This window comes from Falco peregrinus, chromosome 9 (genome assembly GCF_023634155.1).
Source record: "Falco peregrinus isolate bFalPer1 chromosome 9, bFalPer1.pri, whole genome shotgun sequence".
NCBI classification, from domain to species: domain Eukaryota; kingdom Metazoa; phylum Chordata; class Aves; order Falconiformes; family Falconidae; genus Falco; species Falco peregrinus.
In genome coordinates, this window is record NC_073729.1 from 21,624,114 (window position 1) to 21,637,453 (window position 13,340).

General features: G+C 47.1%; 1 protein-coding gene across 1 annotated transcript; it reads right to left on the bottom strand.

Moving 5' to 3' along the window:
• Window positions 1-2,028: 2,028 nt before the first annotated feature.
• Window positions 2,029-4,710, bottom strand: SCGB1C1 (secretoglobin family 1C member 1). Its single transcript, XM_027790339.2, has 3 exons — window positions 4,581-4,710; window positions 2,809-2,999; window positions 2,029-2,294 (listed from the first exon to the last, which is right to left on the bottom strand). The coding sequence occupies exons 1-3, from the start codon at window positions 4,669-4,671 to the stop codon at window positions 2,271-2,273; spliced, it is 306 nt and encodes a 101-aa protein (XP_027646140.1). The 5' UTR covers window positions 4,672-4,710; the 3' UTR covers window positions 2,029-2,270.
• Between the last annotated feature and the right edge of the window lie 8,630 nt (window positions 4,711-13,340).

The window sequence follows — 13,340 nt, forward strand, 5'->3', positions numbered from 1 at the left end:
CAGAGCAACAATTGGCATCACTGTTAAAAGCAACTATAAACAGAGAGGGCTGGTTAATAACCCCACAGAACAAGTCATTGTTCCGTCACCACTAATGACTAGGATTGTGGAAAAGAGACATGAAGAAACACATTGGGGTAGTGAGGCCATGATCTCTAGTCTCCAAAATTCGATTACATGTGTAGGAATGACTGGAGTAGTAATGTCTGGAATAGCAAAGCACCCCATTTGTTTAAAAATAATCCTGCAAATAGCAGAAGACCACCCCCAGGGACCACTAAGTGGGGAAATTCACCTGGAGATTACTGACAAGCTGATTTTTTTGAACTAGCAGGACAGAATGGGTGTAGGTGTGTCAGTATCGATTGATACTTCTTAAGGACAGCTGGAAGCTTTCCCCTGTTACACCAACAAAGCCAGAGAAGAGACTAAGGCATCACTCACAGAAATAACAGCAAGGTACCAGGCACCAGTGGGAATGTCCTCTGATCAGGGTCCGCATTTTGCAGACCAGAATTAGGCAATTCAGGTGAGATACGCAAAAATAATAATTTTGAAAAATCTGACCTAAGTAAATGAGACTTATAAGTAAGTAAGTCTCAAAGGCAGGAAATGTTACAGAAGGGTTAAAGTTTAATCTTAAAGAACTTAGAAGTGGTCATGCATCCTAGGTTCAAACAGTTAGTGTGAAGGTACCTTGTTTGTTTGAAACTAATCTTTCTATGCTTGTAAGCAGTAAATTCAGATTCTAACAGAGAGGTAGTCCTGGAGGACGAAGGAAAATTCATCCTCCTAAGGCTAGGGATTCCACACTTTATGTGGAGGTTTAATGAGTTCAAGGTTATTTAAAAAAAAATAAAAATAAAATCCTATATTTTTGATTAGCAAAACTTAACGAGAGCTGCAGAGCACCATGGTGATGAGCAGAGAACCAGTCAGCTTCATAGCAGGGTGGGGTGGGAGGCTGTGAAGGGCAGTTGTAGAAGAGTGAAGGCAGAGGGTTGATTAGCATTGATAACATGCAGCTGTGGCCTTGCCTTTAAGGCAGTGGGTTGATTGACATGGATGATGTGCAGGTGTAGCTCGTTCTGGCTAAGTAGTTAAATAGCCCTGAGGAGTGGGGGGGGGGGGTGTCGTCTGACCTGTAGAGGAAGGATAAACAGTACGGATAGTAGAATCTGACCAATGGTAAAAGCCTTGTTGCAGCCTGATAGCTTGCTTGTGCTGTAACAGGCAGTGAGTATCCTTTGCAGCTGAAGGCAGGAGACCCAGGATATAGTGAACTGGAAGTGTGGGTGACAGGGCCACCCCCGTGGGCTTGCTCCCCCTGGAGCAGTCTGTCTGTGCTCAGGGTGACATGCCGGTTTGAGAGAGCGTTGCCCTCCCCTCCACCCTCACTGCATTTGGGAGTTCATGTGGACTCAGCACAGCCAGCAGGAGAGCATGAAGCCAAAGAGAAGTGGTGGGGAAGCATCAAACGAGAGGTACAAGGGTGGCTGGGAGGGATGCTGCCCTTTCCGGTGCCTTCCTCCTGGTCCCACTGGCAAAGGAGCAGCTAGGGGCTCTGGGGCAGTTGTGGTTGTGCTCTCTGCCCAGTTCTCCCTTGGGAATCACGGGGCATCCAGCTTTCTGTCAGGTTTCTCCTGTTGCCAGCGCTGACGCTGAAACATCCCTGCTTTTCTAGGTGACTTGGTGTGTGCCTCTCAGGGGTGCTCGGAGGGCCATCAGCATGGTCCGAAGCAAGCTGGCCATTTGAATCCATTGTTGTCAGTCAGAACTACTGCATTTATTTTGAGAAATGGTCAACATTTGGAAAAAGTTGCTTTGGTTGAGGGCATGATTCCCTGAGGCCATTCAGAGTTAAATTGCTGACCCGTGTGCATGTTTGCATCTGTGTCTGGCTGTGTTGGGGGCGTGGCGGTATATAGAATAATGCTGTTGGTTAGACCTTATCAAAACAAACAGTATCTTATTCTAATAGTAAGAAGGAGAAAAAACCCCTTTATTTGTAAGGACAGGTGACGGAAATAATTTAAAACATCATCTGAATTTTATTTAGAACTTAGGTGTTATCGCTAAAGAAATAAGATCTAAAACAGACTGGAAAGTGAGAGGGTGTAGTACTGAGCACACAGAGTTTAGGAAGAACAGCTGCCAGCATCCTGCTTTCCTCTGGTTTTATGGTCGTCATTTTCCCAGAGGCTTTGGGTATGAGAAACTGGAAGTAATTGGGAAGTGCTGGCAGCAGCCGGGTCAAACGTTCCATTCGTTCAAGCCTCTGTCCGAACAAGTTTCTGAAACAGAAAGGGAGAGCAGTGAATGCAGCATGCCGAAACACAGAACCGCAGAGGAGAGCCAGGCCTCTGCGCCACGCCGGGGCCGTTCCCTGGCAGAGCCTGCGTGAGCACGGAGCGGTGGTCTGTCACCCGCCAGCACTCACCAGGGCAGTGCATGTCACAAGCAGCAGAGAGCAAGCGTGTCACCTCTGCCAGAGTCCGGCTTGCTGTTGCCTAGAAGTTTTCTTTCATCTTGGCTCTGTTCCTAACAACACACCTGCATGAAGCAGGTGCTTCTTCCACAGGGGGAGTGAGCATCTCTGTCAGTGCCAGCCACCAAGGGCCACCGTGTTTGTTGCGGAGAGCATCTTTTGTTGCTCTCTTAAAGCCCTTGGAAGCTTTGTGCTGGTATGCAACCAAACCTGAGGCCAAGGGATGCTTAGGTTAAAGTTGTTGGGTGCTTTTTGTCCAGAATCTGGTATGAGGCTGCGCAGTGATAGCCATTATGGTAATGATAAAAGGAGGGGATTACCAGCAGATTGACGAGGGCCTTTACATGCTCAGGAGAAAGGTCATCAATACATCCCTTTAAGGCGCTCAAAGCGGTTTTAGTCAAATCATCGACTTCATATTGAGAAATTGGTCCAACGTACAGCTGTTCAGCAGAGCCTTCAAGAAGCGTCTGAAGAAAGCTGGGGATGACCTCATGATCAGAGCCAGCCCCTGGAGTATGAGAGACAAAGTGGGCTGAGATGAACCAACCTTTCCCTTGTTCTGATTCAGCTGCTTTAACCCTCTCCATCCCAATAACAACATAAAAATCATGCAAAGTTTTTTGCTGACAGTGTTCTCAGCTTCACAGTTGTTTTCTTAAAGCTTCCGGAGAAATGGTTTGGCATTCCAGGAGCTGTCCCATTGCACAGTTCCCTCGGTGGCATCCCACTGTCCATGGATAACCTTCTGCCTGCCAGGTCCTGTCCCCTCCCCTCCTCTCTGTTGTCCATAATATTCAGTAATTACAATTTTTCCCTCCTGTTTCTGGAAGCATCAGCATTTTAGATGAAAGCTAACTGAAAATGTTTCTACTTCCATAATCTCTTTTCTTCAAGTCAAAATCTTGTTGCCTTCTGATGTTGCTCCCTGCACAACGGCCTACAAAGGCTGACTTTGAATTTGCTCGCAACATGCTGTTCTTCCAAGGCCTTGCAATTTGACCTCCTTTCTATATTCTCTTTGTATGAACCATCATGATTTATTCACTAAGCCTTAATTAAAAAAAAAAAAAACCAAAAACTTATCAGTCTGCTAAGTTCTGTCCCTTCTAGAAAAATTCCAGGTTTTTTCCTCCTCCTTTTATTGTCATCCTCATTCTTAATTTATGAGATTTAATGTGAAAGCCACATTGATTAAAATCTGTGTTCTTTATTTGCTTTTATAAAATCACTAGGTTCTTCAGCTGGTAAGACTGCTTTATCAGTGCACAGCGTATTCCTGATCACCCTACTGTTTCTCTTACTCTAATTGCACATAACTATATTCTTGGTTAATAACCTCGGAGGAATTAAGCAACATGTTGCATTACGTTGCCTCTGCTTTCACAGGTACTTTCACCTTCCAAGTTTACTTATTTTCCCATGTTTATTTTCTGGTTTCTGACACTTTGCCATCACAGCTGCCTCAGATCAGGCACCTTTGTGGGCTCCAGGAGCCAAGCCGAGAGGCGGTGCTGGGTGATGGTAGTAGTTACCCATCATTAAACAACAGAGTAAAGCTGGGTTCATTTTGCTTAAGGTTGAGTCTCCACATCTGATCTGGCCCCTGGAAGCAGCAGGACAGATGATCCAATGCACTGCAGGAGCCTGTGCTGTGCGGACCTGCGTTGTCACCGGGCCACTGACCCACAGGACAGCCTGGTGAGTACTCCAACACCAGCCGTCATGTCGCAGGTTGCATAAATTTAGTCAGACAAACCTTGCCATAAGTGCCCAAGCAGAAATAATCTCAGAGACCTTACACAAGCTGCTGTGCATAGTATTTTCTTGGAAGCCAGGTACTTAAATTTCCCTGTCATCACCAGAAGCCTTCAGTGGGAATCATTGGGGCATCACGCAGGGGCACAGCATGCTTTCTCTGCAAATGTTAAACGAAGCACCAAGATGCCTTTCCATTGCTTCCTAGAGTGGTTTCTAACAGGTGTTTTAATGGTACACTGAGCAGTTTGAATACTTTGTGTGGAGGTTTAATGAGTTCAAGGTTATTTAAAAAAAAAAAAAAAATCCTGTAATTTTGATTAGCAAAACTTACCAAGGGAGCTGCAGAGCACCATGGTGATGAGCAGAGGAACAGTCAGCTTCATAGCAGTGCAGGGTGTGAGGCTGTGGAGGGCAGTGAGCATCCTTTGCAGCTGAAGGCACGAGACCCGGGATATATGTGTGGGGAATTGCGCAATGCGGTGGAAGGCATGGGCCTTATCGGTCACAGCTGTGCTAGCGTTGGATCCAGGTCATGCTTGTTTTTGAAGTGGACAGATGAAAAATGTGGGTGACCTTTGCTTGCATCAGCTGCTGTCACGACCTGGAGCAATGAGCATGGTGCTCAGTTAGAGTTCGTGCTGACATTACATGGGGCTGTGCGGGGCTGGAAGCTCGGCAGGAGCAGAGAGATTGCTCTGTCCCTGTGAGATGCAGACTGGAAAATCCGTGGCCAATAAATGTGTGGAGACATTTTATCCAAGGCACTTCCAAGCTCATTTATCCCAGGCTTCTGATGTGATTTCATGCAGGACTGCAACGACTTTTCTTGCATAATTCTTCTTCTGTTGTTTTCCCTGCTTCTTTTCTGTAATTCCAGTCCTGCAGGGACTAACATGTCTTTATAAACATCATGATCTGTGACCTGGAAATGTATCTATAGATCTAGATCCAGATAGAGATATAGATATATAAAAAAAGAGTAGGCTGATGCATGAATGAAAATAACCACACATTAAGGAAGAACATCTTCAATAGCTGCTTCTCTACAGCTTTTCAGCTGCTCTTAGCCAAGCTGAGGCATGGAGAAGTTGCCTCCATAAATTCCAAACTGGCAGCTGAATCAGTTCTGTGGATGGTCTTTAGAATAGTATCACAGTGTTACCCCAAACTTAAAAAAAAGAAGCATGTTTTTAAGGTGAAAAATGCACTGTTGGCCGGCTGAAGCAAGAATTAGCCATCTGTGCTGAACATTGAGTTACAGAGCTAATTCTGCTGGCTGGCAGCCAGGAAGGGCTGGTAGCCTCCTTATCCTTTCCTTCCATGTGGGGAAGGCCCAAGCGACTTCCATTCTGTCCCGTGCTTCGCACAACTGGAAGAGCTCCTGGCGCATATGTGGACCCCTCTAGAGCCCAAAGGTGGGTGGGGTGAAGAGGCCAGGAGAGTGAAGGTCAGATCCGTGGATGTTCCCAGTGAGATGCAAGGTGTCACTGATGGGGTGGCACCCTGTTCTGCGAACCTGCTGAAATCTAGAATTACCCTGCAGAACGGAGGCAGTAATGGCAGCGTGCACCTTGGAACAAAATGAGATAGGAGAAAGTCTTTCTGTGATAGGTCTTTCTGTGGAAGTGGCGTATCCCTCCTTCTGACTCCTTCTCTAGGAAAGAGGGAAGCGTGAGAGCCTCCCCTGCAAATGTCAGGAGTTGCTTTCTGCAGAAGGAAGTGCTCTGCACCATTAACACATTGAGGGGGAGACATGTCATGTTCAGCCCTTCCCGTGGGACTTCATTTGATGGCTCTCGGGTAGGAGATGCTGCACATGCAGCACATCCCTGTGGAGAGAAAGAGGCAGTAGATTTTACAAGGCCACATCTTCGGCTGAAAAAATAGTGTATTGCAGTAAAAATGGGGAGGGTTGGCTTTTTTGAATGATTGAGGTACCACATGGAGAAGCTATGACTGTAAAATGGCATGACCATGGTATTTCAAAGACTAAATATTTTCCCCTTCTTCTTTTACCTGTCTTCTTTCCCCCCAGGCATCAGAAAACCATGCTTTTTCTCTGAGACCTTGCATATCCCATGTGCAACCAACAGCAGTGGAAAAACCCACTTATTTTCCTGAAAGGCTATTTGGCCCCTTGTAGCATCTGTGCTGAACAGGTCTGGGATCTCCCACCTGGATTCGTTCATGTGGTCTTGGATAACTTTACATCTCAGGTTGTTCTTTTGCCACTACCCCTAAATTTTAGCAGAGGGTTTCAAAGTCCATTGGCACTCAAGTAAAACGTGGCAAAGTAGTGGGCAGCCTGAAAGATAACAGGTCCCCCGCTTCCCTCTTAGAATGTTAAGTGGTTGTGGAGGGGTGTCCGGGGCCTCAAGGGGTTGGTGGAGAATATAGTGGATTTTCAGGTGAGTGTGAAGGACTACATGATCTGTGAATGCTCAGCGACCTTTGTGTAGGACTGTAAAAATACATTATTTTAATCTTTTAATGATGTGAAGTTGATTGTCTGGGTGACCACAGTACTGAAAAATGAAATTAAAACATAAAATTTCTTCCCAAAAATGTTTACATTAGTTTTGCATTCCATTTTTGGGACAGGTGGGCAGCAGAGGACCTCGGGCTGTAAGCTGGCTTAGAGTGCATTAACGAAGTCTTGAAATTGATTCTCCAGGTGGGTTTTCCTTCCCTGGAGGCTCTTCACCAGACCTGCCCTGGCCACAGAGGAGAAGTGCCGAGGAGTGACTGGGCTCCCTTGGGTCGGTAGTTGTGCATGCGGAGGGATGCATGCAGCGTGGATGTCTCCGGAGCCACAATCAAAGCGCCACAGACTGTAAGAGAAAGTGGCAGCTGTGGGAGCTGGCAAATAAGCTGTACCTGCAGGATATATTAAATTCAGGGACCGGTCCTATGATTTGGACAAACATCATTAGCTGTTGCTTACCTGGACTTCAGGTGCGGAGCGTTGGAGACTGCTCAGACGCATGGCCCCGCGGGGTTTTGCAGAGGCTGCTCTGGTCCTCTGACCCTCACTGTGGCGCCTGTTGCTGAGGGTGGTTTTTTCAGTTTAAATCAGGAGACTGGGGGCTTCTCTGTCTTGTGTTCCAACACGTCTGTATGACAGTCAGGAATTCTTCAAGTACAGGAAAGCTCCTTCACCAGTTTTCGAGCTTGTCCACAGGAACGAGCGCCAGCACCGCCTGGGCGGGCTGTGGGCTCTCTGTCAGGATAATACGCGGAAGAATCTTTCCACAGCACGAGTGGAAGCCCTGCAGTCCTGGAGATGTTTGTATTTGTTGCACGTGTGGAATTTCTTGGCAGAGAATTCCAGAAAAGGGGAAAGGGGTTTTATTTTCCTGTTGCTTAGAAAATGAATTCTGTTTCGCTAGGAGCAAGCTGTGGTGCTTAGCAAGCAGAGCCTGACAGCAACCACCAGACTGTGGCAGGACCACAGGGGCGACACAGGAACTGTGCTGGGAGCTCCAGGATCTTACCAGCCACCTGCCTTCAGTGTGCTTGCTTACCCACCGTGCTTTAAAAGAAAGAAGTATTTGTCTGTTGGAATAACAAACACGGCCTCAGAAGGCACCTGCTGTACCTGTGGCTTTGCTCCCCTCACAGCATCGCTGACCGAGCGGGGACACGGTGCTGCACAATCCCCCCGCCCAGCTCTCCATCTCATTTCCCTTAGCGGGTCTGGCCGCCTGAAAGCAAAATGACAAAGGAGTATGGCAGGATTCCCGGGACACAGGCTTCGTCCATGCTTCATGTTGTGGCCGTTCAACTTCTAAGCTTCAAGTTTAAGGAATTCAGTCTGAAAAGCTCCCAGGAGGTTTTACCACCAGCTGTCCTGGCAGGAGCTTGTCCTGATTTTTGCATCCCTGGAGCTGATCCCACTTTGAGTGAGCAAGGGTGCGCTTGAAAAGGAGGTGGTTTTTTTCATGCGCTTGAAAAGGAGGTGGTTTTTTTCATGTTCTTCTGGTTTTAAACAAAGAATGTATATAATTCTGTTTTAAAAGAGTGTGAACTTCAGATTTGCCTCAATTAGTGACAAGCAGCTTAACAAGGTCCGGGGTGAAGGGGAGGGGAGTACATCCTTTCATGGTGAGCACACCCTGTTATTATCTTCATGCTGGAGCTGTGACACTAAATACCCCCGTTCCCATTACAGGGACGCATCAGAGCGGTGGGATGTTGGCACTGCGCTTGACCCACGTGGTTTTCTTGCTTTGAATATGTTGTTGTTGTACGGTAGGCAATTCTCTGGGCACGGGTTGCCCAGAGAGCTTTTGGAGTCTCTTTAGAGATACTCCCTATGCTCTCTCATATTACAAATGATCTAAGAGACGCGAGTGTTTTGCACTTGCTTTGTAAAATTCCATCACATTGTCCTTCGAGAATGATTCCTGTTTTCTTGTCATGGTGCATAACTTAGTGTAAGGGGATGACAGCTGCTGTGGCATCGCACTTGTTTGCCTGATAACTATAGATGTTAATGTATATATGATTCAGCCACAGCTTGTCTCCCATGAGTTAGACAGCTGGTAAGGATCATCCCAAAGCAAATTATCAAATCCTACACTTTAATAAGATTAATGAACAAAGACAGTTACTTTATTTTATTGTAAAGAGAAATTTTGGAAAGGAGTACCTGAAAATGTAGTACCTTAGTGAATGTGGAGCTGAAATACACTGTTAGCACAGCAAAAAACGGTGGCTTTGTTGCATAGTCTAGCACATTCTTTTTTTCTTTTTTCTGGCAGATACTGTTTAGTCTGGAAAAAAAAAGCTCAAGGGTCTCTGTGCAGCTTTGGGAGAAGTGATGAAAGCATGTGAAGAGCTTGCTTACTGCTTTCGTTGCTGTGACTGGAGCCAAGCCACAGGTCGGAGCTGCTGGCAGGTGAGTCAGATACTGCAGGTGGGATGCACTGAGAGATTCCCCACATCTCTGAGCTCTGTGTGACGTGTCTGTTTCGTGATACATTCATGCATGTAAACAGGGACTGGAGCATTGCAGGGATGTGCTCACATCTTTGTGGCTGGCATCTGCTCTTTTGGAAGGCTGATCTGTGAGGTCCCAAAGTGACAAGAGGCCGAGTGCATGTGAATGTGTTGAACTGGGAGGACAGAGGCGGCAGAAGCACTAGCAAAACCTCAGGCTCTCCCAGTGTCTGTTACGAAAGAAAAGACAATTTGGGTGGGTTTTCAGGAAACACTGAGAGAACGCGAGGAAGCAAAGCTCTCATCCAGCCAGCTGGGACTGTTCTGCCTGGAGAAGGCTCCAGGGGATCTTCCACAGCATATCTCGATACCTGAAGGTAGGGGGGAAAGAACCACAGAATCAGAGAATGGGATGGGTTGGAAAAGCCCTCTGAGATCATAAAGTCCAACCATTAACCTAGCGCTAGTCCATCAATAACCCTGTCCCTGAGCACCGCACCTACGTGTTTTCCAAACCACTCTGGGGATGGTGACTCCGCGCCCTCCCTGGGCAGCCTGGGCCGGGGCTTGACCACCCTCTCTGTGAGGAAATGTTTCCTAACATCCAGTTTAAGCCTCCCCTGAAAACAAGACGGAGCCAAGTTCTTTTCAGAAATGCCCAGTGACAGTGGGCACAAACTGAAACACAGGAGGTTCCCTCTGAGCACTGGGAAACCCTTTTTCACTGCCAGCACCCTCAGGTTGCTTTTGGAGTGTCCTTCCTTGGGGATAATACTCCAAAGCCGCCTGGCTGTGGTCCTGGGCAGGGGATGGGTGACCCTGCTTGGGCAGGGCGGGCTGGAGCTCACCCTGTCTGGGATTTGGTGATTTATTCCTGTGCCAGGCAGGCAAGTGGGTTCAGGTAGTGCTGGAGCCACATCCCTCCACAAGAAGTGGTGTAACCTTCCTACAGGACATACGCAAAGACTTACAGCCCCAGCAGCGAGCATTTTAGGCTACAGGTGCACAGAAAAACACTTAATAAACACAGTGTTCTTGAGGGGAGAGGCAGCAGAATTTGGCTTGAACTGCCCCAGGGGAATTGTTCGTTTGTTTGTTGTTCCAGGAGCCAGTTCTGTGAGTGCAAACAGTGCCTGTGGAGAGGCAGCCACCTGGGCCCGCAGGCAGAAGCAGGTGAGCTGGAGAAAGTGCTCTTGGCCCTTGGAAAGTTAGACGTAGAAATTGAAGAAGCTGATTTCAGCAGAGCATGCAGTCTCTTCCTTCTGCCCTTTCAACGGTGGGAGGACAGACCTGCCTTCACGGTGGGCTCCCCAGGCGTCACCAGCCCCCAGCCCCCGAGCCATGCTGCCCATCCCTGAGCTCTGCCTGCTTCGCCTCAGCTCCACAGCCGGGCAGCTCCGTGTTCCCCAAACCTTCCTGCACTCGGGCTGTTCCCCATCACAGCTGCAGCCATGCCAGGGGCGTTTGGCTGGTGGCTTGGCACCGAGCAAGTGGCAGGCCACCTTGGACAGGGCAGCTCCCCTCGGCACAGCCGCGGCCTCAGAGGTCTGAGAGAGGCACTAGCTGTGAAGAACACAATTGCTGCGCTCCAGCTGCGGAACAGCGACATACACTAGATCTAATTCAAAGGATAAAGGATACTCAGATGTTTAATATAGGAAAGGGAGTGCCAGAATGAAGTCATAAATAGGCAGAGGCAATGGGAACCATCAGTAAAGCTTTGACTAGGAGGCCAAGCTCTCACACATGCTTAGAAGTGCTTTTTAATAATTGTATTCACCTGAAACGAGCTTTTCTTGCGAGATTTTCAGCACCTCTGAATGCAAATAGGATTGGGATCCCACTGAAAACAAACCTGGAAGAAACAGTTTGAACTGTCAGTGATCTTGAGGATGTCTTGAGGCCCCCGTTCACGTTCCTAGTCCTGTGTATGTACTTCTGAAGACCTGGTAAGAAAAGCCCCTGCCTTTTTTTTGTTTGTTTTTTCCCCATTGTTCTAAACAAAGCTGAACCATGACAGCTCAGCTCAGAGGGGCTAGCTGCTTTTGCAAGAATGTCATCCCACTCTGCTTACTTTCAAGAATGAGTCTGAAACATCTGACAGAAGCAAAAAAATATCAGGTAATTTTATTGAGATTAGCAGTATAAAAATAAAAGTTAAATGGCTCAGAAGTAATACTATGAGCATTTGCTTTGAGGCCTTTTTGAGGCCAGAACCCATCTCATCGTTGCAAGCAATACCTGATGGCAAAAATTATTTATGGATTTTACCATTGTTACTAAGCTTAAGTGGTCCTTGAAGGCTGGAAAACAGCTTTTCTCTTGGCCAAGAATCTGCCCTCTCAACCTTTTGCTTGGCTGTTTGAATTCCCAATATTCCTTTTTCATGAGGTGTCTAACACCCAACATGATTAAGAAGAGACCATCCCACCACTCCCTTTCATGTTGTTTATTTTGTTGTTGGATTTGCCAGTTACTTGAAATAAACTGGTAGGTACCAGAAAAGATTCTGGTACCCCAAAACCCTAGGAAGTGCAGGGTGAGGACAGTTTGGTGTAAAACCTTGAGCCTGTCCCACAGTTGCATGAAGGATGGTACAGTTTACCCTGCCTGGACTACACCTTTGGTGCAGCCCTCTCCGCAGAGGCGACAGCCAGCCCGCTGAGCCTGCAGGCTAACTGGAGTGCTTCTTGTCAACAGCCATGCAGAGCAGGCTGTTCAACGAGGGCTGTTGCTGCCCCGGTCCGTAGATGAGTACCCTCAGATGGAATAGGAAGCCAGTCAGGTTGTTGTAGTCATACCAGTTTACCAGCAGCCACTTGGTGCATCCTTGGAGGCCCCGGGTGTACAGAGGGCTGCAGAGCTGCCACAGTGCTGCTCATTCCCTGCCCACAGGCACTGCTGAGAACACAGGTCACCTGCACACGTGGCGTCTGGAAAGTCTCAGGTACAGGAGAGGTTTTTGTTCATCAGGCCAAAGCCAGGCACAACATGCTCTTTAATATTCTCATCAAGAAACATCTCTGCTTGTACTTGTTATTTCTTGGAGCAGTTCTAGCTTTGAGATCTCAACTAACTTTAAAGGATGACAAGTTTACCATGTGGCAGCAATCCCATTTTTCTCTTTGGTATCATTTGGCTCCACCTACTTTCTGTGAACCCAGGAGAACTGTTATCAGTCCAGAAAAGGCAATATGTATCAGATGTCTCCCCTGGCCCCAGTGAAATGAAGTGTTGCAAATTACTGATGGCCACATTCACTCACTTGGGAAATAACTGCTTTATGTTTTCCCTGCTATAATTTTCCAGGTATCTGCAGGACACTGGCTGCAGTGACAGGGTAGGTGGATCTTGCCATGCTATCACCTATGCTTTAATCGAACTTTTCTTTAGGTCAGAACAGGCAACAGAATACTAGGGCTGATTCAGGGTTGGAGGGGCAGAATAATCTCTATGCGCGATGAGGAATCTGTCGTGGACAGCAGCAAAATAAGTGCAGTCTTATGGTTAAGACAGTCTTCACTCAACAGCAGCCTCTAAAAATCTGCCTGTGCAGTATTCGGCCCTCAGGCAGGACACTCGTCTGGAGTGTCATCCAGGGAAGACCAGCTCAGGGTCAGGCACAAACCTGGAGTTAGGCTGTATCAGAAAGCGCATGCATAGAGAGCTCAGAAAAGGCTGCCTGGGCAAGCATGAATAAAAATTAAGATAAATACCTAGAACAAAGAGTGAAAAAGTCTTAAAACCTTGAGGCTGTAATTTCCTGGGACTTCTACTTGTGTCTTCTTGTGTGTTTTTTAAATACCAGTGCTGCAGTTTTATACTGTGACTGAAGTCCTTGCTCAATCTGGTGGTGGCAATTCTGAGTATTTTCTAAAGTTATACAAGTAGTAAATTAGAGGGATGTAGGTTAGTTCAAGATGAATTCAAGTCATGTCTTCCTTAGCAAAAATTTCTGGTAATATATCATTATGCCAAACTGTCCCTCTTCTAATGTCCAGAAACAAAAGAAGAAAGTAAAACTAGCCATCAATTCTTCAGGCTTTCCAAAGCACAAATATTTTCCACTGTGGGAGGAGTTAAGAAGTTCTTCCTTGACAGAATATTCCTATCTTGAGGAAACAGCGCAAAAAGCAACCCAAGAGGACAG

What these genes read in the sequence shown, in the direction of transcription:
- SCGB1C1 (XM_027790339.2), bottom strand. Translation starts at nt 4,671, where the DNA reads ATGCTCACTGCCCTCCACAGCCTCACACCCTGCACTGCTATGAAGCTG. An exon ending in GGTGCTCTGCAGCTCCCTTG is followed by an intron (nt 3,000 to 4,580) that starts GTAAGTTTTGCT and finishes CTCATACTCCAG; the next exon opens with GGGCTGGCTCTGATCATGAG. An exon ending in AGGCCCTCGTCAATCTGCTG is followed by an intron (nt 2,295 to 2,808) that starts GTAATCCCCTCC and finishes TTTCTGTTTCAG; the next exon opens with AAACTTGTTCGGACAGAGGC.